This window comes from Nelumbo nucifera, chromosome 1, assembly GCF_055504915.1.
Source record: "Nelumbo nucifera cultivar China Antique chromosome 1, China Antique-T2T, whole genome shotgun sequence".
NCBI classification, from domain to species: domain Eukaryota; kingdom Viridiplantae; phylum Streptophyta; class Magnoliopsida; order Proteales; family Nelumbonaceae; genus Nelumbo; species Nelumbo nucifera.
This window is the reverse complement of record NC_142649.1, coordinates 49,651,348-49,678,340: the sequence shown is the minus strand read 5'-3', so window position 1 is coordinate 49,678,340 and position 26,993 is coordinate 49,651,348. Positions and strand designations below refer to the sequence as shown.

The 26,993-nt window shown below is 39.3% G+C and overlaps 1 protein-coding gene and 1 non-coding gene across 11 annotated transcripts; one reads left to right on the top strand and one right to left on the bottom strand.

Annotated features, from left to right (window-relative positions):
- Positions 1-312: 312 nt before the first annotated feature.
- Positions 313-395, top strand: TRNAL-UAA (transfer RNA leucine (anticodon UAA)). The gene has a single exon. It is a non-coding gene; the product is annotated as a tRNA-Leu (tRNA).
- Positions 396-1,742: 1,347 nt separating this feature from the next.
- On the bottom strand, positions 1,743-26,993 carry LOC104587513 (Pentatricopeptide repeat (PPR) superfamily protein). Of its 10 annotated transcripts, XM_019196023.2 has the most exons (7): positions 23,925-26,993; positions 23,239-23,355; positions 11,134-11,470; positions 10,913-11,054; positions 10,664-10,765; positions 2,266-2,350; positions 1,743-2,172 (listed from the first exon to the last, which is right to left on the bottom strand). In XM_019196023.2, exon 1 carries the CDS (start codon positions 26,767-26,769, stop codon positions 24,067-24,069), a length of 2,703 nt encoding a protein of 900 aa, XP_019051568.2. In that variant the 5' UTR covers positions 26,770-26,993; the 3' UTR covers positions 1,743-2,172; positions 2,266-2,350; positions 10,664-10,765; positions 10,913-11,054; positions 11,134-11,470; positions 23,239-23,355; positions 23,925-24,066. The 10 variants fall into 10 exon arrangements, with proteins under 10 accessions (XP_019051568.2, XP_088752809.1, XP_088752808.1 ...); XM_088896683.1 differs by having other exon boundaries at positions 11,134-11,473; positions 23,239-26,993; XM_088896682.1 differs by having other exon boundaries at positions 23,239-26,993.

Below are 26,993 nucleotides of genomic sequence, written 5' to 3'. Positions count from 1 at the left end.
TACCTCTTAATGTAATTATTGCACTTTCAGATGTTAGACTTTAAAGCAAACGAACAGCCCTAGTTGTCACCTTTGACCGTATTTTGGTTAATTCGATGGGCTTTGGGTGGTAAATGTTTCTCTCTTTTGTTTTTTTTTTTTCAATAGAAAAGGAAGAATAACATTATTTATTTGGAAAATCATATATATGAGTCAATAGGTCTGGTTTCCCATCCGGTCCATGCAGCCACCTCCAAGAAAAATGGGAAAAAGAGAGACCATAATTGGCTACATCATTTATTAGTGATATAGTAAGAAAATTCATATCGTCAAGCTGGTTTGCCCGAGAGGTTAAGGGGGAAGACTTAAGATCTTCTGCACATAAGTGCGCATGGGTTCGAACCCCATAGCCAGCACATATACTGTTTTTCTTCCAAAGATCTTAGAGGGTAGTTACTATTTAGTAATGATGGGTCCCGTTTGGTCTTTATCTTCACATACGCACCAATCCAACGGTTATAGGGACACGATTATAAGATAACTCGTTCCATCAAATGGTGGGGTCCATTTTTTTAGTATGGTATGGGACACATGACAAGTTATTAATATTCGGCCATAGTTTGCTTCATTTTCTATTGAAATCCTTTGGTGAAGTTCTCTAGCAATTATTTCATTAAAAAAAACACTTTTCTAAACCTCTAACATGGCTTCTTTCTTAGAACAATTATCTCCCAAAAAAGAGCCTTAGGTGATTGTCTCTTAATTTCAAAGGCAAATATCAAGTAGAAAGAGTAACGAGTATTGGTCAATTGAGATAGAATCACATAAAATGGAACGTCTACACATAGGTTACATTATATTACTTCTAACTTTTCAAGCATTCAATTTCAATCCACAGAGAAAAGGCAATATCAGAAGGGAAGAATATTGTTGCCATTAAGATCAGAAATAAATATATAATAGTCAATCCATCTTTGCAAGATTTGCTAAAGATGGCCAACCTGTGTTTTTTCTTTCTTGAGAGCTGAGATATTGTAGATTGTAGTAAATTTTGCATGTAACATATAAAGATGCACCAATGTGTACGGTTTTTGCCATTCATGGGGCTTTGGTTAAATTTGTGACTGTCATGTTGCATCTCACCCTGGTTAGACAAATGAGAGCAATCTCTTTAGTTTATTTATTTATTTTTTCTTTTTCTCGTCATGTGCTCCTCTTCCTCTCCATCTAGGGTTAGAAATGGGTTTGCTAATGCATTCTATGTGGAAGATTTCATGAAAGTTATGAGTTGCAACTCAGACAACAGTTAGAGCTTAAAAAATGAGAGATGTGCTTCAAGCCTTCAACCAATCACCAAGTATTTTTAAACCTGGGTTGGCTTCAGTTAACAGTACCCGTTCCAAGGGGCCAAGAGCAGTCACTTTGGCAGCCTATTGAAGAAAGGCTTTCCCCTCCAAACTACATAAATAAATCAAGTTTTTATAATGATCAGTGTTTGGGCATAACAAGACCACAAAGGCTTTATCCTGCATACACCCATTGCTGTCTTCATTTGAAACCATTGGAAGGATCAAGCCCCAGTTATGATTTATGAAAGATTGTCCATGTAGAACAACAAAGACAAAAAAAATAAAAGGAAGAAACTAAACACCCCACTCAGACAGACTAGAACCCGTGTTCTCACATCTAGGTTAGATGTCCATTTAACAAACTAGTCACTGAGACACCAAGGTTAGATATTTCTGAATAAAAAATCATTACAATGAAGAAAAACATCCAATAGGAGTCTTTGTCATCCTTATCTCGAGTCCAGCAAATATTTTTTTTAGTTACATAATGTTGCCAATCCCTACTTCCCTAGCATCTCAGTTTTCAAGTTATGCTTCTTATGAACAAGAGAAGAAACTAAAACGCTACAATAACTATTGTAATACCATTTATCTTTGTAGTTGATCTTTTCACCTTACAAATCCAACCAACTTCCTTTTTTTATGGATAACATGAAAATTTTATTAATATAAGGAAAACAATCAGTTATAATTTGCAAGTGAAAATTGCAAAAGAAGCCCTTGCTACAGAGGGGTAAACAAACCCCTCTACGATGATATTTTGATGCTGACAGAATTTGTTCAACTATAGCTTCCTTGATTAAATTTGTTGGTAAACCAATCATCTAAGGCATCACAGGCAAAGCTGAAAACCCAAAAGTTTTCAATCACTCGCAGCTCTACAAAAAGTGAATGCCATAGAATTCAGAACAACAAACTATAAGGAATTAATGATCACCTGATAAAATAAAGAATGGAGAGTTGCCTTTTGTCAGAAAACCATTGAATAAATGCAATACAGTTCACAGAAATTCTCATATATCCTGCATCACATCACAATCAGAAATTGTGTTAAAAGTCACTGGTATAATGAGGCACCAAGGACATCAAACAAGTTTCTTTTTTTTTAGATAGATAACTCATAACTGTGAAATTTTATTAAAAAATTAATAAAAAGAGAATGCAAGCATGCTAAGCATCCCAACTAGAGGCACAAGGTGCAGCCTCACAAATACAAAAAAAGCCACAATTGAGCCCAATACAAATGATCCCTATTCACCCATTGTTTAGCTAGCATATCTGCCATCCCATTTGCAATCTCCTATCCCATTGAATCCTCATGATCATATTGGCAGTTAACCACTTGAATATCTTGATATCCTCTCTGTAAGTCTAGATTACTGAGTCCAGGTCCTTAATCCATCGAACCATTAGGGGGTGTCAATTGGACTGGATTTGGTCCAATCCGATCCAGTCCATCATTGGTCCATTTAAAAATGTACTGGACCAAATCCGGTCCAAACCTCATACAAACTGGATCCAATCCGATCCAATTGAAATGCAAATGGACTGGATTGGACCCAATCTAGTCCAAACTAAATGAAACTTTAAAATTTACATGTGAGTACCTGGTGAAAATATCCACAACAATAATCATGAAAAATGTACACCTGAAAACTAGATAACTTTATTCAGATCCAGAAGGACTTGAGTACCCAAGGTTAAAATTGAACCAGGTGAACATCCAAGGCTTTGATCCAAAATAATAAAGCAATCAGTATACACAAGCAACTCACTATCCTGAATCAAATGAAATATTCACTGTCAAAACAACAACCATATGGCCAATGGAAACTGTATGTTCTAATAGCAGATGAATAGATTCATGTACCATTCATGTTACAAGTAACCTTAAAATGGAATACTGGTGTGAGAAATTCGAGCCAACTATATACAAAACAGCAACAAAGATTTTGAGCTGACCAATATTTTGCATTATCCAATGTGTCTATGGTCACCATAAGAAAACACTGAGAGCTGGTATTCAGAAAAGAACTTGAACAAAAGCAGCTTTTGTGGCACCGGACAGCATCTCTACATTTGAACTTGCCGCCTCCTTCCTGCAGCCGCCAAACATCCAGTTCGATCTCCAACTCTGTGGGAGAAAGCAAGATTCGATCTTGTCATCAGTTCTTTGTGAAAGAATTGATTGGAAGCTGTGCTCACGTGCCATCCTGTTGTTTCTTGCGAAGGACAGAGTTCTTGGAGAAGAACACTGCTGATTCTGCTCCATCCTACACTGCGCCATCTTCAGTGGGAGTAGTCTTTGGATCCTTCCTTGGGCATGAACACCTTCGTTGGGAGATATCGTTTCTCCGTATCAGGTATAATCCTCTCCTACTCCTTTTGGTTCAGATCTGGTTCAGTTTATGGTTCAAGATTGATCATTGAAAATATGATTTTCTAAATAGGGAATGCAATTCCCAGTTGAAGGGAGAGAAAAATTTTTGAAATTCGCCCCTTATTCCGTAAGATTTGGGCGTCCATACGATAGATCCCTCATCCCTTCAGTGGTATCAGAGCCATGGTTCAAATCTTGAACCAATTTGTTTCAGATCTGAACCTGCGCAAATGGGCAAAAGGCGTTCTACCCAATTTGTGCAAATATGGGTTTTGGGAAATTTGTTCCCAAAATTATGGGCGAATAGTCTGAAATTAATTTTTATATAAATCTGATTATTGTTTAGAATTGTTCTTTATGATTTTCTTGATTTATGGGCTGTTCGTACAAGAGGAGATTGAAATCTTGATTTGCGCAGGGAACCTGCGATTTTGCAGATTATGGATTATTTTGTTACATATGGTCTGTAAAATAATTTTTTTTTATTTATTTTTTTATTTTTAGACTGAATGTATAGGTATTCAATCTGATGTAATTATTAATAGAAATTAGGATTTCTATTTATGTTATTTTGGATCAAAGATGGCGGCGCAGAAAAGGAGATCTCGCAGAGAAGGAGATTTCGCAGATGGGAGAATTGCAATCTGCGACTTGCAGTTTATGAAACTGCAACCAATGATCTAACCTCTGTTTTGCAGGATGGAGTGTGCGAACAGACCTATGAGACTGATTATTGCTTTTCTTTTATCAGTATTTAATTTCGGATTATTTTCTTGAATTAAAGATTTAATTAAAGATCAAACCCTAGACCCATTCGAACCAAGATTGGTTCAAATTGTTTGGACCAAATCTAGGGTGCGATCTAGGCTGAAAGTCAGCCCTATTTTTCCCACTAATGGGCCTTGATATTTAATTAAATGGTTAATTCGGCCCAACCTGTAAAGGCCCATTTTTAAATGGTTAAAACTGCTAAAAGCCCACTCTGCGGATAAAGCTATATGGGCCGAACCCATCAACCCTAATTCGGCCCATATACCTAGATAATATTAATGGTTAATATTATGGATTTAAAATGGGCTTCAAAGATATTTAATTGATTGGATCAATTTATCCTTGCATGTGATGTATAGATGTGTGATGTGCTACGTACATGGGCCATAAGTACTTGGCCCATGCTCGATCGACAGTGGCTCTTGCGCACACCATGGCTGAATGCACATCATTGCCATGGTGTCCCTTTTGGTCATTGGATGACCTTCCTCAGTGTTGGGCCCCACACCTCATGGAGAGGTTACGTGCGGGACCCTAGCCGATTTGGGCCCACTAAAATCTGACTTTATGAAAGTCAATAGGAGCCACTTGGGTTTGACCTAGATCAAACTGGGGAATAATTTACTGTTCCCTCCAGCTAATATGAGTGCATGTGATAGGGAGATTCATATGATGAACTCTCTAAAGGCCTTCCATCATTAGCATGAGGATGGGTCCTTCAGTAATGAGGAAACGCATCAGAAAATGGGCTATCCATTTGTTGTTGGGCTTGTCTGAATGTTTCATAAGATGATAGGGGCGTCATAGACCGATGTGGAAGGGGCTTCACCAGAAAATGGGAACTCTCTCATGGTACCTTGGCATTCACGAATATGATGGGTAAGCACTCACTGGACAGAAAGGTTTACCTGAAAACGGCTTTGAACCTTGTCTGACAGAGGCCAAAGGGAGAGCTTATATGATGAGTGGATATGATCATTCACAGAAAGGTGGTGGGGTTATGCAGCTGAAACAGTTGGCTCCATGCACCCTATGTGATTTCCCACATTTCCAGAGACAACTCGCAGTCTCCGTCACTGAGAAAGGAGGGAAATCTCAGAGATGAATAAATGGAAATGAACGTAAATTAAAATCCATATCTATGTAATGAACATGAATCAAATTAGGTTGTGGACTGATGTTTGCTCTTTTATCAGAAAATGGCAAACGGACAATTTGCAAAGCTGCTTGATGACAACAAGCTGAAGGGCCCAAACTATGCCGACTGGTACAAGAACCTTATGTTGGTCTTAACCTCTAAGAAATTGGACAAGGTAGCCAAGAATCCTACCCCGGATCGTCCGGGAGATAGGGCTTCTGAGGCCCGGAGAAGAGAATACCAAGAATGGGAGGAGAAAAACTCCCTTGCCCGCTGCTATATCATTGCCTCCTTGGACAATCCAATTCAGAGGCAGTTTGATCAGATCACAGCAATTCTCCATGAAAGATCTTGGAGAAGCCTCCTATATACTGGGTCTTCGACTCTATAGAGAGATCGAAACGAATAATAGGATTATCCCAATCTGCTTACATTGACAAAATAGTCAAAAGATACAGCATGGAGAACTCCAAGAAAGGAAATGTTCCTTTCAGGCACGGAGTCACTCTCTCCAAGAAGATATCTCCTAAGACTTCTGAGGAGATTGATGGCATGAAAGACGTTCCCTATGCCTCTGCCGTAGGGAGCATCATGTATGTCATGCTGTGCACTCGTCCTGACATTGCTCAGGCAGTGAGTGTAGTAAGCAGATTTCAGGCCAACCCAGGGTAGGAGCATTGGACAGTTGTGAAAAACATACTTAAGTACCTTTGAAGGACAAAAGAGTTTTGTCTAGTATTCGACGGTAGCTCACTACAGATCCAAGGGTATACAAATGCCGATTTCCAGTTGGATCTAGATGATAGAAAGTCTACATCTGGATATGTTTTCACGATAGGATCGTGTGCTGTTTGCTGGAAAAGCAGCAAACAGGGGTCCACTGCAGACTCCACGACCGAGGCCGAGTACATTGCCGCAAGTGAGGCTGCCAAAGAAGCCGTGTGGATGAAGAAGTTTGTTCACGAGTTGGGAGTAGTTCCATCCAGCACATCACCCATCCCGTTGTTGTGTGATAACAATGGAGCCATTGCTCAGGCTAAGGAGCCACGAGCCCACTCGAAGTCGAAGCACATCGAGAGGAAGTACCACGTACTGCGGGAGATTGTTGGTAGTGGGGACGTCCTGATTCAGAAGGTAGCGTCAGCGGAAAATGTAGCAGACCCATTGACAAAGCCACTATCACAGAAAGTGTTTGAGAAACACGTGGAAAGCATGGAACTCCGGCTAGTACCTAATTGGACCTAAGTGCAAGTGGGAGCTGTTGGACAGTTTTGTATGCCCTTAGCTTCAATCAGAATGATGTACTTTATGAGTTTATTGTAAATGAATAAAAGTGCATATTTGATTCATGTTCCCTTGGTATGTTTCTGTGTAATACCCTTAAATTGGACACTTAATGAGACTCGTGTTAGTTTAGAATGTTCACAGCCAGTGGGTCGGTCTGGGGAGACCTATCCTGATAAGGCTGACACTGTTGTGCCACCAAGTCGGTTGGGGTGGCCTGTCTCAGCTGCCAGGGTGAGACCCTAGGCACATACAGTGTAGGATTAATTGAATCTTTGAACTGGACCAGATTTCCAGTATTGCCCGGGACCTTGGAGATTAATGGGCAAAACTGGAAAGTTACACCCGACCCCTAGACTCGATTATGATACTGCACTAGGTGTCGGATTGGGCTGTCTTTGATGTACCAATCAGTGAGATCCTTAGCGGGGGTCAAAACTTGGGTATGTTGGGACAGTCTGAGAATTCATCTGAGTGGGTGATCATAGTGACAGGATCAGCCCCTTTGTCGGACAAAGGTAATGATCGGGGATGCACTCTCACTGATGGAAACCAAGACTACCGGCAGCCGATTTCAATCGTTGAGATTTGTTTTGCAAAGTATATTTTATATGAGATATAAAAGTATATATATTATGGTTTCTAAAATGTTTGCAAAAGGTTTTAATTCCCGGGATCCATATAAGTAGAGAGTGCAACACTGTTCCTTGCAGTCGAGAGAGAGGTCCTCTCTTGTCGGGCAGTGTTTGATCATTATGGGCTGAGAGGTTAAGAGTAAGACCATTGAGGATAATACCTGATGGGCTAATCTTGCATCTGCCCACAGTCCCTGGGTGTTACAAGGTGGCTTGGCCCAGGGACCTTTTAGGGTAAGTGTTGGGCCCATAGAGCCCATTTGATGGGTTTCAAGGGGTGCACTGTCCATAACAGTGTATTCGGCCAGGCCTTGTAACAAAGGCTGGGCCGAACCCATGTGGCTGATGTGTAGATCAATGCTTGGGTCCCACGCCATACAAGAAAGCCCAACTGGGCAGCAGTTAGGAAGGTTAAGTGAGCACATAAGCTTAATGGGCCTAAAGCCCATTTCGAACTGGACTTATTTAATAAGTTAAATATGGGCGAATTCTGAGATGGATCAGCAGATAGGATAGGGTTAAGCCACTCAGAGAGTCTAGATCTGAATATGATTCAGATCTAGAAACCTCCTAATGAGATTAGGAGAAGGCTGATCTAATCTGCAGATAAGATAAGGGTTTATCCTTATCATCGAAAAGGATGTCTGATCCAAATATGATTTGGATCAGCAGCTCCTAATTGGATTAGGAGCTGATCTTTTAGGATTACAAAAGGAGGGGGTGGCAGCCTTTAGAGACGGATACTCACATTCTCTTCAGAGCTGAAATCCCTGAAGAAAGATTTCTGCAATCCCTGTGAAAATCTTTCTTGCCGCCTCCTCCCTGCAGCCGCCAGACATCCAGTTCGATCTCCAACTCTGTGGGAGAAAGCAAGATTCGATCTTGTCATTAGTTCTTTGTGAAAGAATTGATTGGAAAAGTAGGATTCTTTTGAGCAGTAATGATAATAATACATTGATAAAGAAACAAAAAGCTATTGTAGGGAAGGGATGGGATGGACGTCTAAACAAAAGCAATTTCACACTGTTGTACAAAAATTACAGCATATACAAAAGCTCTATGGAAATGAAGATCCAACGTATATTTCCACCTTGTCAACCCCAACCTATATCTCACCCACTGCAATCCCATTTGATCCCCCATAAATACATGTTGAAGAATGGGTGCAGAAGCTAATGTGGTCACATATAATTTAGCATAAAAGACAATCTCCACAGACCTCTTACAAATCCCTTGCTCCATCTAATAGTGTTTGCTGAGTCACCTGATGTAAAGTTATCTAGTTTTCCCGTCCCCACTAAATAAGCAAAGCTATTAACAAAAGCAAGCAGCTATTCATCAGAAGTCAATTTTCCATCAGACTTGTACTTTCTGTAATCAGTAAAGTAGTCGATCTAGACTACAATCAGTCTTGAATTAAAAAGAAAAAAGGATGAAAAATTGAAGAGAAGAAGAAGAGAAGAGAGGAAGAAAAGAAGTACACGAAGAGAGTTTCAGAGCTTAAAACAAATCTCTGTACAGATCTCTAGGATTTCAATAACAGAAGAATAATTTTTTGAACAGGTAGGAACAAGTAAGGCAGAGCAAACAAAACTATCTATACTGTATCCTGGAATCCTCTACAACTAAAACCAAATATAAGAGGCCAGGGAAGAGAAAGAAATGAAAAGTGTATACCCTCTACAATTAAGAGGAAGAAATAAAAACTGTTTTTGACAAATAGATAATCAGAAATCAAATTTAAAGCAAAATTAACCAGAATTTACACTCGGAATATTTGAATTCTCATTCATGTACACTAGTGGAAATCATTACCCAAAATAGTTATGATTAAAATGCCAAAACCCACACCTAGTCAGCTAGTACCAAATAAGGTTCAAAATATCGATACAGGGCAATACGCCGGTAGGGCGTATCGTCCTGTGTCGGTATTGTTTTTTTTTTTTTCGAATCTGGTTCAGAGGGGCCGGTCTACCCCCTGAACCACTTGCCAACCCGAAACACCCCCTGTGGGGGCATATCGGGAAGGCTCCGATACGATACATATTGGTCGATACGGGCCGATACGTGACAAAATTTTGAACCTTGGTACCAATTATTGGCAAATACATCAGCCAACTCCCTATATGGACAACTAGTTGCTAATATTTTCATTTTTTTATCTTTAAAAGAAAAAAAAAGCTCGGGGATGGTTACAGGAAGAGGAAATCCACTATCTTATTGGATTGTTCAACCTGGACTGGATTGGACTGGTCCAATCCACTGTCTTATTGGACTGTTTAACATGTTCATCCACTGTCTTATTGGACTGTCCAACCTGGACTGGATTGGACTGGTCCAATTCACTGTCTTATTGGACTGTTCAACCTGGACCGGATTGGACTGGTCCAATCCACTGTCTTATTGGACTGTCCAACTTGGACTGGATTGGACCACTGTTTTATTGGACTGTTCAACCTGGACTGGATTGGACTGCTCCAATCCAATCTAATGTCTTATTGGACTGTTCAACTTGGACTGGATTGGACTGTTCAACCTGGACCAGATTGGACTAGTCCAATCCAATCCATTGACTTATTGGACTGTTCAACATGTTCAACCTGGACCGGATTGGACTGGTCCAATCCAATCCACTGTCCTATTGGACTGTCCAACTTGTTCAATTTGTCTTTAATTCAGATTGTCTCCAACCCAAACCTGGTCCATTGATATATTGGTTCAACGCAACCCAGTCCAATATAAACCATTATAAATGGACTAGGTCTAGTCCAATCCAAAAACAAAGGAAAACAAACAGAATTTCCTAGCAAACCAAAACACAAATGTGCATCACCACATTCAACAAGAACCACTAGAAAATATCACAAACATCATCTGCCCCCATCAAATTCTCTAAGTCATCTGGCTGGACTCTCTTACACTTTCATATTTTTGCAACTTTCCAAATATCTCCAACACAAAATTGATGCAAGTATTTGCAACTTAACAAGAAAATATTATGCAATTATTTTATGTCAGGATTAGAACAATGTCTAAACTAAATTTGAAAAGAAGAATAAACAAATAAAACACAAAGCATAACGGGGCAGCTATTGTGCAAAAGATACATATCTTAAACAATACATACCTTTATTGAAAATGATTCGGTCTTCTGTGAGGATTGGATTACATATGAAACTGAAGCAATAAGTCCATCAACTCGAATCCTCCCAGATTTTACAGGATCTACCTATAGAAAACAGAGCATTCAAAAACTAGATTTGGTTCCATTGAAACCTGTTCAAGCTTTAAACAGTTTAGGAACTAAAGCTGAAACTAAAACCAAAAATAAAACAAAAACTAGAGTGTTTGGAATGACAGAGGAGAGAGGAAATACCTGAATGAGCAAGGAGTCTACCGCTGGATATATATATATATAGAGAGAGAGGTGAGATAGATAATCACAGGAGAGACTGGGGAGTGCCGCTGGTCGTCGGATAACACTAGAATGATGGAACGAAGACCACCGTCACTATTCGCTAGAGAGAGAGAGAGGGAGAGATGAGAGAAAATAGCCAAGTATAAATCACTGGCGAGAGGAGAATGTCATGGAAGTACCATTGAATTCGAGGAATACCGCTGGAGAGAAACCTTCTTCAGTTCTTCGTTCAATCGCCAGAGGGAACGGTGGAGGCATGGAGCGCTAGGTCTTCGAACAATTTTTTTGAAGAACTTCAAAGTTCGAACGAAAGGGAACCGAACCTTTTGATTCAGAGGTTTTGTCCAAATTCGGTGTGCATTATATATGGACCACTTAAATTTGGACTGTCCGAGTCCATGAAACTATTTGGACCGTCCGTTTCGTCAATAACACCTTCGGATTGGATGGGGTCCAACCCAAAACCAGTCCATTGTAACACTACCTGGAACTTTGCTCTTATGGAGTCTCCTACTCCTGCTGGGCCCAAGAATAAAGCAATGGCATCAAACGAGGAGTTTTATAAAAGGTGAACGCTATTAAAGCCATTGTTTACTTCGAAAGAACACCAAAGGAGTATATGTTTAGGCCCAAGACAAAATATAGATGTTCGTGGAGAGGTCCATAAAAAATGTATGAAATCTTTTTTTCCAATTAACATTTTGTGTTTTTAACCAACACAAGTAGAGAGACCTACCAATAACATTTGGGACGTAAAAGTACAGAGACAATTCCCCCTCAGTGGATGTTCAAGCCATTACTCCCTTTGTACTATACTATCACAGGTTGTTACTACAACAAGAAATTAAATTTAAATCCAAATACGGGTGGATACTGGAGAACAATGATTGAAAGAAGACTATCAAGAAATAGAACCCGATCAAGGAAGACATGCAAGATGCAATAAATGACAAGGGGCATTTAAACTGCATGGTGCATGGGTATAGGCCATGGCAGGTGGTGTAGGTTTTGCATTTTTCAGGGTGTTTAAAGTCAAGGGGCCAATTAGATTAGCAGGTGATTGGTGCAAATGCATAGATGTATGGAAGAGGATTTTAGTTGTAAGGATTAAACATTGAGGGTATTGTTGTGTACTTGGTGTTTTGCTAGTTGGGCTAATTTGTGTATTGTGTTGCTGGTAATATTTTATCACCTTTTCAGTGTAATTTCCTTTTTTGTAAAAAAGTCTTTATCATCAAAAAAGGACTTCTTTAGAAAGTAAATTCCACATGAATTCCTAGTCTCATAACCAAGCAGCAGATTGTATGCTGCTGTATTGCTCAAAATGCTAGAAGTTTTCAATTAGAAACTAGTTCTTTTGCTGCCTGACATTGGGGGAGCTAGCCAGGACAGTGTTTATGTAATATGATGCTTTAATAGACCTAGCAAAGATAGTTTTTCTTTTCTTTTCTTTTATTTTTTTTTTGGAGGGGGGTGGGTGGGCATTGTCTAAATGAGGGTACTCTTGTCTGCCCTGTTTCATAACTGTTATGAGAAGGAACAGAAATTTAATTTCTTTTAGTGTTTTAGAAGGATATAAATATCTGCTGCCTGCCAGGTAGTGTCAAGAAATTAGACACCACCAAACAGGTCTTACACCTATGACTGTTCCTTCTATTCCCTCTTCTGCTTTATACTCTGAACCAAAATAACAAGGTATCAGAGCAACAGTCAGCAATCTGATCTCTTCCCCTTTCATTCTCTTCCATAAACCTGTACCTTCAGATCTGAAATCTTTGTATTCACAAGAAATCAGATCTGAGAAGTTCAGGAAATATAACAGATTGTGTGGTAACCACATTGTGGTTTGTGTGAAGGTATACACCCTCAAATTGATAATATCATAGAAACACAATGGTGAACAGTAGATACGGTGCTCAAGTCTGAATCCTGTGGTTTGTTCATGATGCTGTGATGAATGGCTGTTCGGTGTGTATGATGCAGTAACATGTGTTTGCTATCTGGTTGAATCCCAAGATCATTTAGTGGTGTAGCACAGTAGCATTGGTGATTAAACTTCTGGTTGTTAGCCTCAAGGATGATTAATGGTCTGCAGTGATAATCAGGCCAGGAAGTTTTATTTTTAAGTGTTGTTGGTAAACTTTTACAGGACAGAGTCCAAGAAAATGCTCAGACTATGACATGTCTATGGAATAGAATAGATCTTAAGATTCACATCAATCCTATGTTCTTAAATGCTATAAAAGACATGGGTACATGTCCAAAGATTATATTCTGGACAAAATATTGTGAGTAGAGTATATCAGTTGTACCAAGATCACTTCCTACTTCAACAAGTTGACAAGAGTATCTCTACAAAACATACACAATAAATTGAATGTACATCAGATCCTTACCACAAACTTGAATGTACGACAACAACATCAGAAAAACATGGATGTTGCTTAATTCTTGTCAGTTCCAAAGGCAGAATATGAACCAAGTCAAGCTTAGATACTTCAAAGTAGTGATCTTCCCTACACAGGTTTGCAGGTTAAGGCAATATATGGGCTGAAGTAGTCTCCTTAGGCTTTTTTTTTTTTTTTTTTTTTTTTTTTTTTTTTTATAAACAACAGAAATAACAGTTTAAGTTTTTTAAAATATGCGCATGAAGAAGTACACATATACAAGAGCTTTCTGAGAGAGCTTTTACTCTCTCCTCTTTCTCTTACTCTTTCTCTTTGATTACAACTTAGCTAAAACATTTGAGTTCTTCCCACCCCTTGCTAGCTAATTCATCTGCAAAACTATTAGCAGTCCTTTACACCCAATTAGCTCTCACTTCAATGTCTCAGGTTAGTCATTTGAATTTCTTTAAAATCATTTCTGTATTGCCATAAGGTTGTTTTCCTTTGCTGCAAGCATCCTGTCACTAATCTTGAATCGCCTTCAACAAGAGGGAAGATTGTGTTAATGGTCTATGTTGATGACATTGTAACTACAAGAACTGATATTCATGGCATGGGTGAGCTTAAGAATTTTCTACAATGATATTTGAAACTAAGTATCTTGAGCAGGTGAAATATTTCTTGGATATTGAAGTGAAGCGGTCAAAACATGGCATTGATGTCTCAAAGAAAGTATCTACTTGACCTACTTGAAGAATCTGGGTCAGGAGCAAGCCTTGTGGAAACACCTATGGATCCTAATACTAGGTTGGATGGTGATAAAAAATAGTTTGTTTGAGGACCCAAGAAGGTATAGGACAATGGTTGGAAATCATTTTTTTAATAAATAACAAGATTTCATTAATATAAACAGAAGAACATGTACGAAACAGCAACTCAAAGAGAGGTAGAATAATTTACCTCTCCATAATACAACTACTCACAAGTGAGCCCAATACAACTGCTCCCTATTGCCCCTTGCTTGGCCAATAAATCAAGCAAATCATTTGCAGCCCTTGGTACTCGATGAGTTCTTATCATCATTTCCCTAGTTAATCATTTAATCTTCTTTATAACTTCTGAGTTTGAGTCCATACCACTTTCTTCTCATCTTTGAGCCAACCACGTGAACCAACCACCACTTGAGAATCCCCTTCAATAATTACCCTGTAAATTCATTTCTTTTACCTTTTCTACTCCATACAAGACAGGAAGAAGTTTGGATCTTGTATAATCCCCTAAACAAACAGGACCCAAGAATAGAGGCTAATATATTACAGTCCTTATCCCTAAAAACCCCTCCCACAACCAAGGGGCCTGGATTACCAAAACTACTCCCATTAAAATTTTACTTTTCCTTGATGATGCAACTACTCCCCCCTGTCATTTCCTTCTCAAATCATTATATAAATAAGTCATATAAATAAGGTCATTTTACCCAATCAATCACTCTTGGCATGATACACTCCGAGATCATTTCCATGCTTCTTTCTTTCCAATTGAAAATTCTTGCATTCCTTTCTTCCTATACTGTCCATAATATAGCAGCCCTATTACATCTCCACTCTATTCTTCCTCTTTTCCTTGGCCATCTGAAAGTTCAAGCATCAAACAAACTAGCCAAGCTTGTAGGCAAGTTCCACCTACACCCAAATAGAAAAAAGAACCATTCCCAAATTAAGGTTGGAAAGCTAAATTATCTTGCCAACACTAGACTTGTCACATTTGTTGCGAGTGTTTTGAGCCAATTCATGTAAAACCCTCAAATTCCTCATTAGGAAGCTGTTATAAAGGTCTTGTTGTGAAGATATATCTTGATGTACATTACTAGTATAGCCTTTGTTGTACAGTATAGTATTCTTATTATTCTATTTGTTCTTTTTATCTTTCAGCCCTATAAGAGCATTCTTGTAACTGTACAAATCTTTTATATCTTTAATATAAAAGAGGCTCTTTGGGGTGGGGGTCGACTATTCTTGACACCCCTAATTCTGTTCTCTCTCTTCTTCTCAGTTCGGTTCACATGGTATCAGAGCAGGTTGCTCATTAATCAATTTCTCTCTGATCCACTTTGTTTTCTTGATCCGTTGAGAACTTGTATCACAGCTGATTGGTTCTGGACTGTCTTGATCTTTCCAGGAACCATTTTTCTGCACTCTGCGCATCTAGCAAGAGAGATTTCATTGGATCTCTCTCGTTTGACATCCGTTTGCAGTAAGATTTGAAAGGAGTTGTCGCCTAGCCCTTCTCAGCATACTCTGAAATTTTCATTGAGATCTGTGAAGTTTTGAGAGAGATCTGTACTTCTCTTCTGGGTGGCTGCGTCCAGAATTTCCTTTTTTGGACTGTGTAATCCAGTTTTCTTCTATTGCTGGATCTTGGACAATCTCTGGTGATAGTAAGGGGTTTCTTTCCTCAGTTTTTGACTCTCTTGGATTTGATTACTGTTTATATCACTTGTTTTGATCAGTTTTTACTTCGGTCTAGTTCTTTTAGACTACTGCCGAACCCCGTTTTTTGCTATTTTCTTGCTGTTATGGCTTCAAACAAAGGGGATATTATTCCTGTGAAGATGAATGGACAGAATTATGGGATGTGGAAGTTCCATTTTGGTTTTTATGTTGAAGGGAAAGGTTTGGAAGGATACCTGAATGGGACTGTCACTAAACCAACTGAGACCGAGGTCAAGGCCTTACAACAATGGAAGCTGGATAACGGCAAACTTGTTTCATGGATTATGAGTTTTATTGATTATCATATTTCTGTACCTATGAGAAGTGAAAACAGCCTATGAGATGTATTCGTATCTAGAGAAAGTTTATTAACAGTTCAGTGTATCTAAACAGTACCAAATAGAATCATAGATATTTGCCTACAGCCAAGGAGATAGAAGGATACAGGAATATTATTCATCCTAGTGGCTCGGTGGGAGTAACAGAGGAGATAGGGGTTGGTGAGGATGTAGAAGGGTCTAAGGAGGAAGGGGAGAGAATATGGGAATTAATAGTGATCCTTTTCGAGCAATTGATAGAGGTGGAAATTCACTCCAAGTTGGGATCAGAAGAGGGGACTGGACTGATTGGGACTACTTCTAAGGAAAAGGAGAGGGAGATTAATAAGAGTGGTGTTGGAACTAAAAAGGCAAATAAAATACTTAGCAAAAATAAGAAAAAAGGACAAGAAGTAACTCAATTAAAAGCTTCAAACAAGGGGGAGGGAGAGATTTCTAAAAGAAGAAGAAAAATGATGAGTGAAGTCGAAAGACTTAGGTGTGGTGTGAATTATGAAAGAGGAGGTACAGGAAGGAAGGAGAGAAAGCTGGGTTAATTTAAGCTGAGTTGTGTGGGCTTTTTACTTAATGTTCCATGAAGATAATCAGTTGGAACGTGAGGGGTTTGGGGAGCTCAAGAAAAAGAAGTGTAATTAGGGAAGTCCTTAGGAAAGAGAAACCGACCATTTTCTTAATTCAAGAGTCGAAACTAACAGAGGTGGATAGAAGATGGGTGAGGAGTGTTTGGTCAGCTAGAGGGTTAAGTTGGGCGTTTACACAATCATGGGGAGCATCAGGAGGCATCATTACAATATGGAAGAATGAAGAGATGGAGTGTATTGAAGAACTAGTTGGCAATTTTACAGTAACAATCAAGTTGAGAAGGAAAGAGGATGGTTTTGAGTGGGCCTTAACCAATGTCTATGGACCTAACTCGTATAGGGAGAGAGATGGTTTTTGGGATGAGCTTGCAGACAATAAGGGGTCTGTGGAATGGATCGTGGTGTCTGGGGGGTGATTTCAATGTCATAAGATTCCTAAATGAAACTACCAATTCAAATCATAGGGTGACCTCTAGCATGAGAAAGCAAACTTGGTCCAATTCCAAGAAGAACCCTTGTGTTGTAAATTAGATAGATTCTTATTCTCTTCAGAATTTGAATTTACATGGAGGGGACTAGCAATGAGGGCTCTCCCTAGACCTACCTCAGACCATTGTCCAGTTAGACTATCCCAAGAAAACATAGGAGGAGGGCCATGTCCCTTCCGGTTTGAGAACATGTGGTTGCTACATCCTGATTTTATAAAAAAGGTTTAACTGTGATGGGAAGAAGATCAAGTGGAATTCAGGTGGAAAGGGTACAAGTTTTATAAAAAGCTGCAGGCCCTAAAAGCTAGAATCAAAGCTTGGAACAAGGAGGAATTCGGAAGAGTGGAAGAAAGAAAAGAGTGGATTGCCAATAGGATTCAAGAAATTGATGGAGGTGAGGCAGAGAGGAGAATGACAGTAGGAGAGAGGGAAGAGCATTGGAAGCTGAAACAAGAATTGCAAGAAATCATAAGGAAAGAGGAGATAAGTTGGAGACAAAAATCTAGGTGTAAGTGGCTGAAGGAGGGAGACAGGAATACCAAATTTTTTCACACCTTAGCAAATGGAAGGAAGAGGAAGAATTTTGTGGGGAGGCTGGAATGGAATGGGGAAGTGATTACAAGAGAAGAGGAGATATCAAGAGCCTTTGTAGAGCATTTCAAATCCATTTATGACAGCCCAAGAAGAGAGAGAGAGAGAAGAAATCCCTGACCTTGATTGACTACCTGGGAATAGGGTTTTGATGGATCAACTAGAAAAGAATTTTGAAGTCCAAGAAGTAAAAGACACTATTTTTTCAATGGAAAGATCTAAAGCCCCAGGCCCAGATGGTTTCACGATGGCCTTTTACCAAGATTGCTGGGATATTATAGGTGGTGATTTAATGGAGGTCTTCTTGGAATTCTTTGAGAGAGGTAAGATAAACTCGGGTACCAATGCTACTTTCATAGCTTTGATTCCTAAAAAGATAAATGCAAACCACCCAAAGGATTTTAGGCCCATAAGCCTAATTGGGAGTATGTATAAGGTAATATCAAAGGTCTTGGCAGAAAGAATCAAAAAGGTACTACCATCCTTGATTTCTCCGAACCAAGGGGCGTTTGTGTCAAGAAGACAAATTATTGATCAGATCCTTATTGCCAATGAATGTGTGGATTACAGAAAAAGATAAGGTGAAAAGGGCCTGATTTGCAAACTGGATTTGGAGAAGGCCTATGATTTGGTGGACTGGGACTTTTTACTGGAAGTATTGAGCATCAGAGGATTTGGAGAAAGGTGGTGCATGTGGGTTAAGGGCTGTATCTCTTCATGTCACTACTCCATTCTAGTAAATGGGGTAGCCAAGGATTTCTTCCCGGCAAAGAGAGGATTAAGACAAGGGGACCCTCTTTCTCCTTTCCTTTTCACCCTGATAGTTGATGTGTTGAGTGTCCAGATTACTAGAACAAATGCTAGAAATTTGATTAGAGGGTGGAGAGTAGGGAGGGAGGAAATAGTTGTAACCCACCTTCAATTTGCCGATGACTTGATTCTCTTTTGTGAAGGAGATCCGGAGGAGTTAGAAAATTTAAAGGTCTTGGTAGAGAATTTTGAAAAGGTCTCCAACTTGAGAGTAAATAGGAATAAAAGTTGTGTAGCTGGAATTAATAGGCAAGAAGGTCAGGTGGCATCGTTGGCTAGATCTCTAGGTTGTGAGGTAAGTGAATGGCCCCTTAAGTATTTAGGCTTACCTTTGGGAGGAAATCCGAGGTCTGTTAGCTTTTGGTACCCAATCATGGAAAGATTCTAAAAAGGCTAGTGGATTGGAAAAGGAACTACATCTCTTTGGAGGGTAGAATCACTTTAATTAAGTCAACACTAGAAAATTTGCCAGTGTATTTTTTGTCTACCTTCAAATTACCTATTAAGATTGCAAACCAGATTGAAAAAAATAATGAGAGATTTTTTGTGGGAGCCTGGAGATACCAAAAAGGATCAAAGGGTCAAATGGGAAGTAGTGTCTAGAAAGAAAGACAAAGGGGGTTTAGGGATTGGAAATATTAGAATAAGAAATGCAGTTTTGTTAGGCAAATGGTTATGGAGGTTTCCTAAGGAGCAAGAGAGTCTATGACATAAGGTGATAAGAAGTATTCATGGAATGGCAGCAAATGAATGGGACACTGGACTCGACCCAAGGGCTTCGCGTTTTTCCCCGTGGAAAGATATTGTTGGTATCTTGCCTATCTTCTCTCCTTTCATCAGGTATGATTCTTGCGTGGGTAATAAGATTTCTTTTTGGGAGGACTTGTGGATTGGGGAATCTCCTCTTAAGGATAGATTCCCAAACCTTTATTCCCTTTCTTTGAAAAAATCTCAATTTATCTCTTCTTTTCGTACTTTTGGGGATTTTTGGGATCTAGGACTAAGGAGAGGTTTAAGGGACTCAAAAGTGGATTCAGCAAATGATATTTTTTCTCTTCTAAGTTCAGTTTTTCTAGACCACTCCTCTTCGGACAATAGAGTTTGGGCAGAAACTTCTACAGGTAGTTTTTCTTGTTCTTCGTTTTTCAATGCTATGGTCCTTCCTTCTAACCCAATTTCCTCTTTTCTTGTTAAAGAAGTTTGGAGCACTCCGATCCCCCCAAAAGTAAAGGCTTTTTGTTGGGAAGTGGTTGTCCAAAAAATCAATACCTTGGAAGTCCTTCAAAGAAAGAGACCAAATTGGTGCTTGTCACCTCATGTTTGTAGCCTTTGCTTGAGGAATGGTGAGACAGTGAATCACCTATTAAATTCTTGTCCTTTTAGTGCTCTTATTTGGGGTTGGTTCTCCTCTCTCTTTGATTGTAGGTGGAATCCTCCCACAAGTGTAGCAAATTTATTTAACCCTAGCTTTTTCCGACAACCAAAGAAGAAAGGAAGGGTGATGTGGAAAACAACAAGGGCAGCTATCTTGTCGGCAGTATGGGAAGAGAGAAACAATAGGATTTTCCAAGGGAAAGAAAAATCAGCTCCTGAAGTTATTGAAGGGATCACCATCAAGGCCATTGGCTGAAAACTCTTGACTTGTTCAAGGATGTCTCTACAGATGATTTGATTAGAGGCTGGAGTATTTTAGCAAGATCTTCTACTTCATCACCTACCATACAAGTAGTTTGGTCCCCTCCTTTGCAGTGTCATGTCAAACTGAACTTTGATGGCAGCTCTATTGGGAACCCCAGACCTTTTGGAATAGGGGGTGTGTTTAGAGATGCGGAAGGAAAAATCCTAGCTTTGTATTCTGGTCCAATAGGTGTGGGGGACTCACTTAGAGCTGAAGTTTTGGCGCTCCTCCAGGGGCTCAGATGGGCCAAGCAATTGGGTTTTCAACAGTTGGAAGTGGAGGGGGATTCAAAATTAGTAGTAGGTTGGCTGCAATCAAATAGTTTGGGAACGTGGTCCCTTAGACAACAGGTAAGGGAATTATTGAGCCTCACAAGGGAGCTGGGTGCAAAAGTGTATTGGTCTAGGAGGTCAGCAAATACTTTAGCTAACAACCTAGCAAAACAAGGGGTGAATCGGGAGTTTTTGTTTTGCGCAGTGTTGTAAGATTTTTGTTATTCAGGGGTCACCTTTTACTTTGGAAGGTGAAAGTTGTTTCTTATGGTTTTATCTAATGAAAGTTACTGTTTCCTATAAAAAAAAGTATATTATTCAGGTTTTCTTGATTTGTGGGCTGAATATGAAATTGTCCATATTGAACCCTCGGACCTAACAGAATGTGTGAAATATCTCCAGAAACACGTTGAAAAGAGGAAGGTAACTCAGTTCTTGACGAGGCTTAGACCTGAAAATGAGATAATCAGGTCCAACATTCTGAGTAGGGGAACACTTCCAGACTTGGATTCTATTTTAGGGGAACTACTGAGGGAAGAGACTAGGCTTCTCACTATAGCTGAATTTGATGGAAAGATGACTGAAGTTGGGGCTGAAATAGCTTTTGTTGCTCATGGAGGTAAGAAGTCAACCTCCAAGGACTTCTCCAAAACCCAGTGCTATGAGTGTAAGGGTTTTGGACACATTGCATCTCACTGTAAGAAGAAGAATGTGTGCACCTATTGCAAGCAATATGGTCACATCGTTCCAGATTGTCTAATCTGACCAGCTAAGGGTTCTCAGAAAAAGACTCAACCCTGGGCCTATCAGGTAACAGATGGACAGGAAACTGACACTGTGTCCACCAAGGGTGATTCTTCAGTGAAAAGTGATTCAACTAGTGCAATGGATGAAGAAAAGGTTCAGAAATTGATATCCTCTGTAATTTCCTCTACTTTCTCTGCTATTGGCTTGTCTGGTAAGTTCTCTGCATATTGTTCTTCCCCTTCACATGCTTGGATTATAGATTTAGGTTCCACCAATCATATGGCAGGAGCCTACCTCAATCATCCAAACCCATCCACTGAAACTCACCATAAACATATTATTACTGCCAATGGTGAAAAGTTAGACATTATTGGTAGTAATGATGTCCCTTAAACTGTCACCCACTAGATTCTTCCCTCTCTCCAAAACCTTCTTAGTACCCAGCTTTACTACTAATCTGATTTATGTTCGTCAACTTGTTAATGAAGGAAATGTTCTCACCTTTTCTCATGATGATTGCTTGATACAGGACCGGTACACTGGGAAGGTGAAAGGGAAGGGGTGTAGGTTGGGCCATCTGTTTGCGTCGGAGTTCGATAAGTCTCAATCAGAAGCATCCTCGGCTTTTCTTAGTTCTTCTATGTCTGATTCTCTGTTGAGTTATAGAAATAATGTTTAGGATTTATGGCATAAACGATTGGGTCATCCATATTCTCAAAAATTGAAGTTTTTGTTTGACTCTGGTTTAATTAAGAATAAAATTCCTCCTGTTCATACTTTTGATATTTCTTGCATTGCTTGTTGTTTAAGTAAAAGTCATGTTTTACCATTTCTTCACACTTTTAAGCATGCCACTAAACCTTTTGAGATAATACATGGTAATATTTGGTCTGCTTCTATTATTTCATGATTGGGATACATATACTTTGTATTGTTTATAAATGATTGTACCAGATACACTTGGATTTATTTTCTACAGCACAAATCAAAAGTCTTTGGCACATTTAAATTATTTCATACTATGGTGCAAACTCGCTTCAAGTGCAATGTGAGCACAGCTCCCCAAACACACCACAATAGAATGGTGTAGCTGAATGGAAGAATGGACATATCCTCAGTGTTGTGCGGACATTACTACAGGAATCCCATACTCCAACTTTGTTTTGGGTAGAAGCAGCCAGTATAGTTGTGTATTTGATCAACTATCTTCCTTCCTCTGTTCTCGGCAACACTTCTCCCTTCCGAAAACTTTTTGGTCATCCCCCAAATTTCTCCAGTCTTCATGTTTTTGGCTGCCTTTGTTTTGTAAATCTTCCATCTTCCTGTTCGTGAACGTTCTAAATTAACTAATCAGTCTGCTATGTCCAACAAGCCATTGGACAAATGAGCTAACCTATCATTGTAGGTCCTGGATATCTAGGGATTTGGAAGGGATGGACTGGATAAGGATCTATCTTTGGCATTTTCTTGCAAGAAACGACTATTCTCAGACTCAAACCTGTATTTCCATGCTTGTCATACTGAGATTTTACCATTGCTTGTTGCAATAATAATACAAAAAAAGGCCATTACCCCTTTTTATAGACAAGGTCATTACCCAATGTTGGTCCCAGCTATCTAGGGTCTTGGGAGGGGCAGACTGGATGAGGATCTAATCTTTGGAATATTTGTACAAAGTGGCTACTCTGACTTGAACCTGCATTCCCATGCTTGTCAACTACTCAACCCAAGATTACCATTACACCAAGCAATGGTCCTTTACCCAAAAGAAAAAATTTGTAGATGTTATATAGTATCACTAAGAAAAATAAATTAATTATTACAATTCAGAAGAGCAGAAAAGAAAAAAGAATCACCTAATCCCAATGAAATTAATCTTCCATTAACACATGTAACTTACCAAATATGGTCAAGCAGCGGAGTACTTCTTGAATGTCTTGTAGTCCAAAAACAGTATAAAATGAGCATTTCTTGAGCTTGTGAAGACACAAATCACAGTTCATGACCCATTTTGATACTTCAAAGGCAACAAGTCAGGTTATCTCAATATGATTGTTCAGCCAAAAGAAAAGGAACTTCTAACAGTTAATTAAGAACACTGAAGAAACAAATTCGTGATCAGAAATCAAAATCCTAAGAAGATAAAATAAGTATATATGTAAAATAGACATCATTTCCATCAACCTTAAAGAACCTTATCTCCCTAATCATGTATGCCCCACCAAGTCATTGATCCAGATTGCTCAATCAGATGACTACTTTTTGAAAAATAAACAGTGCAAAGTAATTGAAAACTTCTTAGTTTCCAGTTTACAAACTTCTCCCTAAGGATGCATTTGCTTCTATATTTGTTCAGTAAAAAATACCTGTTTCAGATTGAAAAAATTTTACACTCCTACCATAGAAAAGAAATGGAGCCTATGTTTCATTTTTGGACACTATCCATTCAAAAGGTGGTCTACCAGTACAATAAACTGGAGTCATTGAGCAACATGTAATGGTATGTAGAAGGAATTAAGTTCTGTAAGGATGATATGCCTAATTTGTGTTCCAATAAACAAAAAAGAAGGAAAAAAGAAAACTTACAAAAATTTGGAAGCTTCATGGTTGCTTGGCATTGACACCAAGTGCTTTGCTGCATACTTTCTAAACAATTCATCTTCACAGGATAAAGCCAAAAGTATCCTGTAACATCCAAGATTATTGAAACCAGGCAAAAGAGTAGGAACTAGATAATTGGCCTTTCATTATTGTGCACTAGTTCAATTTTTCTTAAAATCTCAAGATCATTGGGCTCATCCTTCTCGAGCAGGAACTCTATGTATGGTGAGAGGCCAGTTTCAACTTCAACACCATTATATTTTAAGAGGTCAGAGACCAGTTTTTGTACTTCTTGGACCTTACCTTCATTACGAAGTCCATGAATCAGAGAATAGTATGATGAGACAGATGGAATGGAACCATTGTCAAGCATTAGATTTAGGAACTCAAGGCAATGGTCAAATCTGTGGTACCTGCAGTAATGTTCAATAAGAGATGAACAAACGGCCTTGTTGGGAAATAGGCCTCGTTTTACCATGTCTTGGATTAAACTATCTGCTTCCAAAATTCTTCCTTCCTTGCACAGACCCATTATTAACAGATTATACATATCTGAGGTAATCCCACAACACTTCTCAAGCCTATCTCTAAGCTTGAAAGCATGATCTATGTCTACTTCCCTAAAAACATCATCAGAGAAACATTGGCCACCATTCTCCTCCAACGGTAATGCTCTACTACCCAAATCATTGGTAGGAATTACTTCTTCTCTAATACGATTGCTTGACAAAAGCAACCCCTTCAAGAGTGCATGATAGATACGACAGCTGGGCCTACAACCATCTTTAAACATGATACTTACAATGTCAAAGGCACGGTCCAATTTCCCAGCCTTAACATGTGCTTTGACTAAGACAGTATATGTCACATGGTTTGGATCAACTCCCAAACTAGACATACTAAGGAGAAGATTTTCAGCTTCCTCCACTCTTCCATTTTGGCAGAGACCAGAAATCAAAACAGTATAAGTGTAGACATTTGGAGGACAACCGGCTTGCTTCATCGTTTCCAATACATTGAGGGAAGAGGTAATATTTCCTGCTCGACAAAGCCCATCAACTACAATTGTGTAAGTGACTACAGTAGGAACTATGCCATACTTTAGCATCTTACCAAACATTGCATGTTCCTCGAGCTGCTTATTTTCTTTGCCCAGAGCATCAATAAATGAATTGAATGTGTGATAAGTTGGTGGGCATCCATGCTCAGTCATCCTCTCAAAAATGGCAAATGCACTTCCAATGTCACTAATCTTACAGTATGCATCTATTAAAGCAGTATATGTGACTTCATCAGGAGAAATCCCCTTCTTCAGCATTTCACACAGAAGCCCATTTGCTTTCTCCAGTTTCCCATGTTTGCAGAACCCATTGATAAGGGTAGTGAAAGTAAAACTGTCAGCTTCAAGGCCAATTGAGCTCATTGAATTAAATACATTGAATGCCATGTCGAAATTACCTTCTTTACAAAATCCATCAACCAAAATGTTATAGGTAATTAAATTGGGCCATAACCCATTATTGATTATCCTTCTTAATAGCAAGGTTGCTTTATAGGACATATTAACTCTGCACAATCCTTCAATGAGTTCATTGTAAGTCCGCATATTAGGCCTACAATTTCTTTTCTCCATCATACTGAGAAGCTCAAAAGCAGAAACGACAAACCCTTCTTTGCAATAACCATTAATTAATGCATTGAAGGTTATTACAGTCGGAAAAAGGCCATCATCAAGCATCTTTTTAAACATGTTATCGGCCACCTCAAGTCTGCCTTCCCTACATAACTTATCTATCAATATGGTATAAGTGTGAACATTTGGTTTACATCCCTTCCCTACCATTTCATTAAGCAAGCTCAAAGCCTTATCAGTTGAGCGAGAATCACACAATGCCTTGATAAGGACAGTGTATGTGTGGGTACTCGGTTCACAGCCTTTCTTGATCATTTCTTGCTGCATCTGGAAGGCCTCTGCTAGCCTACCTGCTTCACACAGACCGTGTATCAATACGGAGTATGTAACAGAATTGGGTCTACAACCTTCTTCATCAGACATTAACTCAAACACCCGGAATGCCTCACTGAGATCAGTCAACCTACAATAGCCCAATACCAGTGAAGTATAAACATGAGTATCCAAGTCGAACCCAAGTCTTAAAACCCTGGAAAAGAACATTTCAGCAGCTCTCATAAGACCATTCTTGCAAAGAGCATTTATCACGTTCTTATAGATGATAAGATCAGGAACAAACCCATCAACCAACATCCTCGAGTAAATTGAGAATGCTTTGAGACCCATACTCAGCTTAGCTAAAGACATCAAAAGAGTACTGTAACAAGGGTAACCGAGTCTAAACCCCAACTTACGGATATCATCCAGTGCGTCCATTAACTTCACAATCTCCTCTTCACCACTACAACAATCCTTAATCGTCGCAATAATGGCCTTCTGTGCAATAGCAAATAAATTAGAAGACACCAATAAATTCAACAGAGTAATCCTGCTCTCCAAATGATAACAGTAAGTGGATTGCTTGCAGACCCACTTGAAAAACCGGACTCCGCGTTCAACATCGTCACCCTGAAGCTCTATAACCTTGGACGCAACATCAGGAGTTAAATGAGAAACCAGTGACTTCAAGTACTTGTTGCGTTCCCAGTTAGGTTGGTTAATTAAATGGGATATTTGATATATAGTGCTTTTTACAGTGTCTGAGTTAGTTCCTCCAGCTGGAGATGAAAGAGAATGAGAGGAAAGCATGGAAGAAGGCAAGAGAGCATGAGAAGGTCTGAAGAGGGCCTCAACGAGCTTGGTTTTGTGAATCAGCATACACGGAGAAAACCCAGATGGATTAAACTCTTAGGCAAACTGAATGTAAACCCAGAATTCCAGCATTTTTTTTTTGATGACAAGGAACAGGAGCAGGAAAAGTTGCAAGGGACTTGGAGGGCTTGTCCTGCTTCTTTTGTTGCGGTCAGCCCAACGATGTAGCCCTCGTTAAAGTGGAGCTCTACGATTTCACGGGCTAGACCCTGAAAACCTTGAAGATTTGG

Bases quoted from the DNA above. Each gene is read 5' to 3' on its own strand.
- LOC104587513 (XM_088896683.1), bottom strand. From the start codon at position 26,769: ATGCTGATTCACAAAACCAAGCTCGTTGAGGCCCTCTTCAGACCTTCT.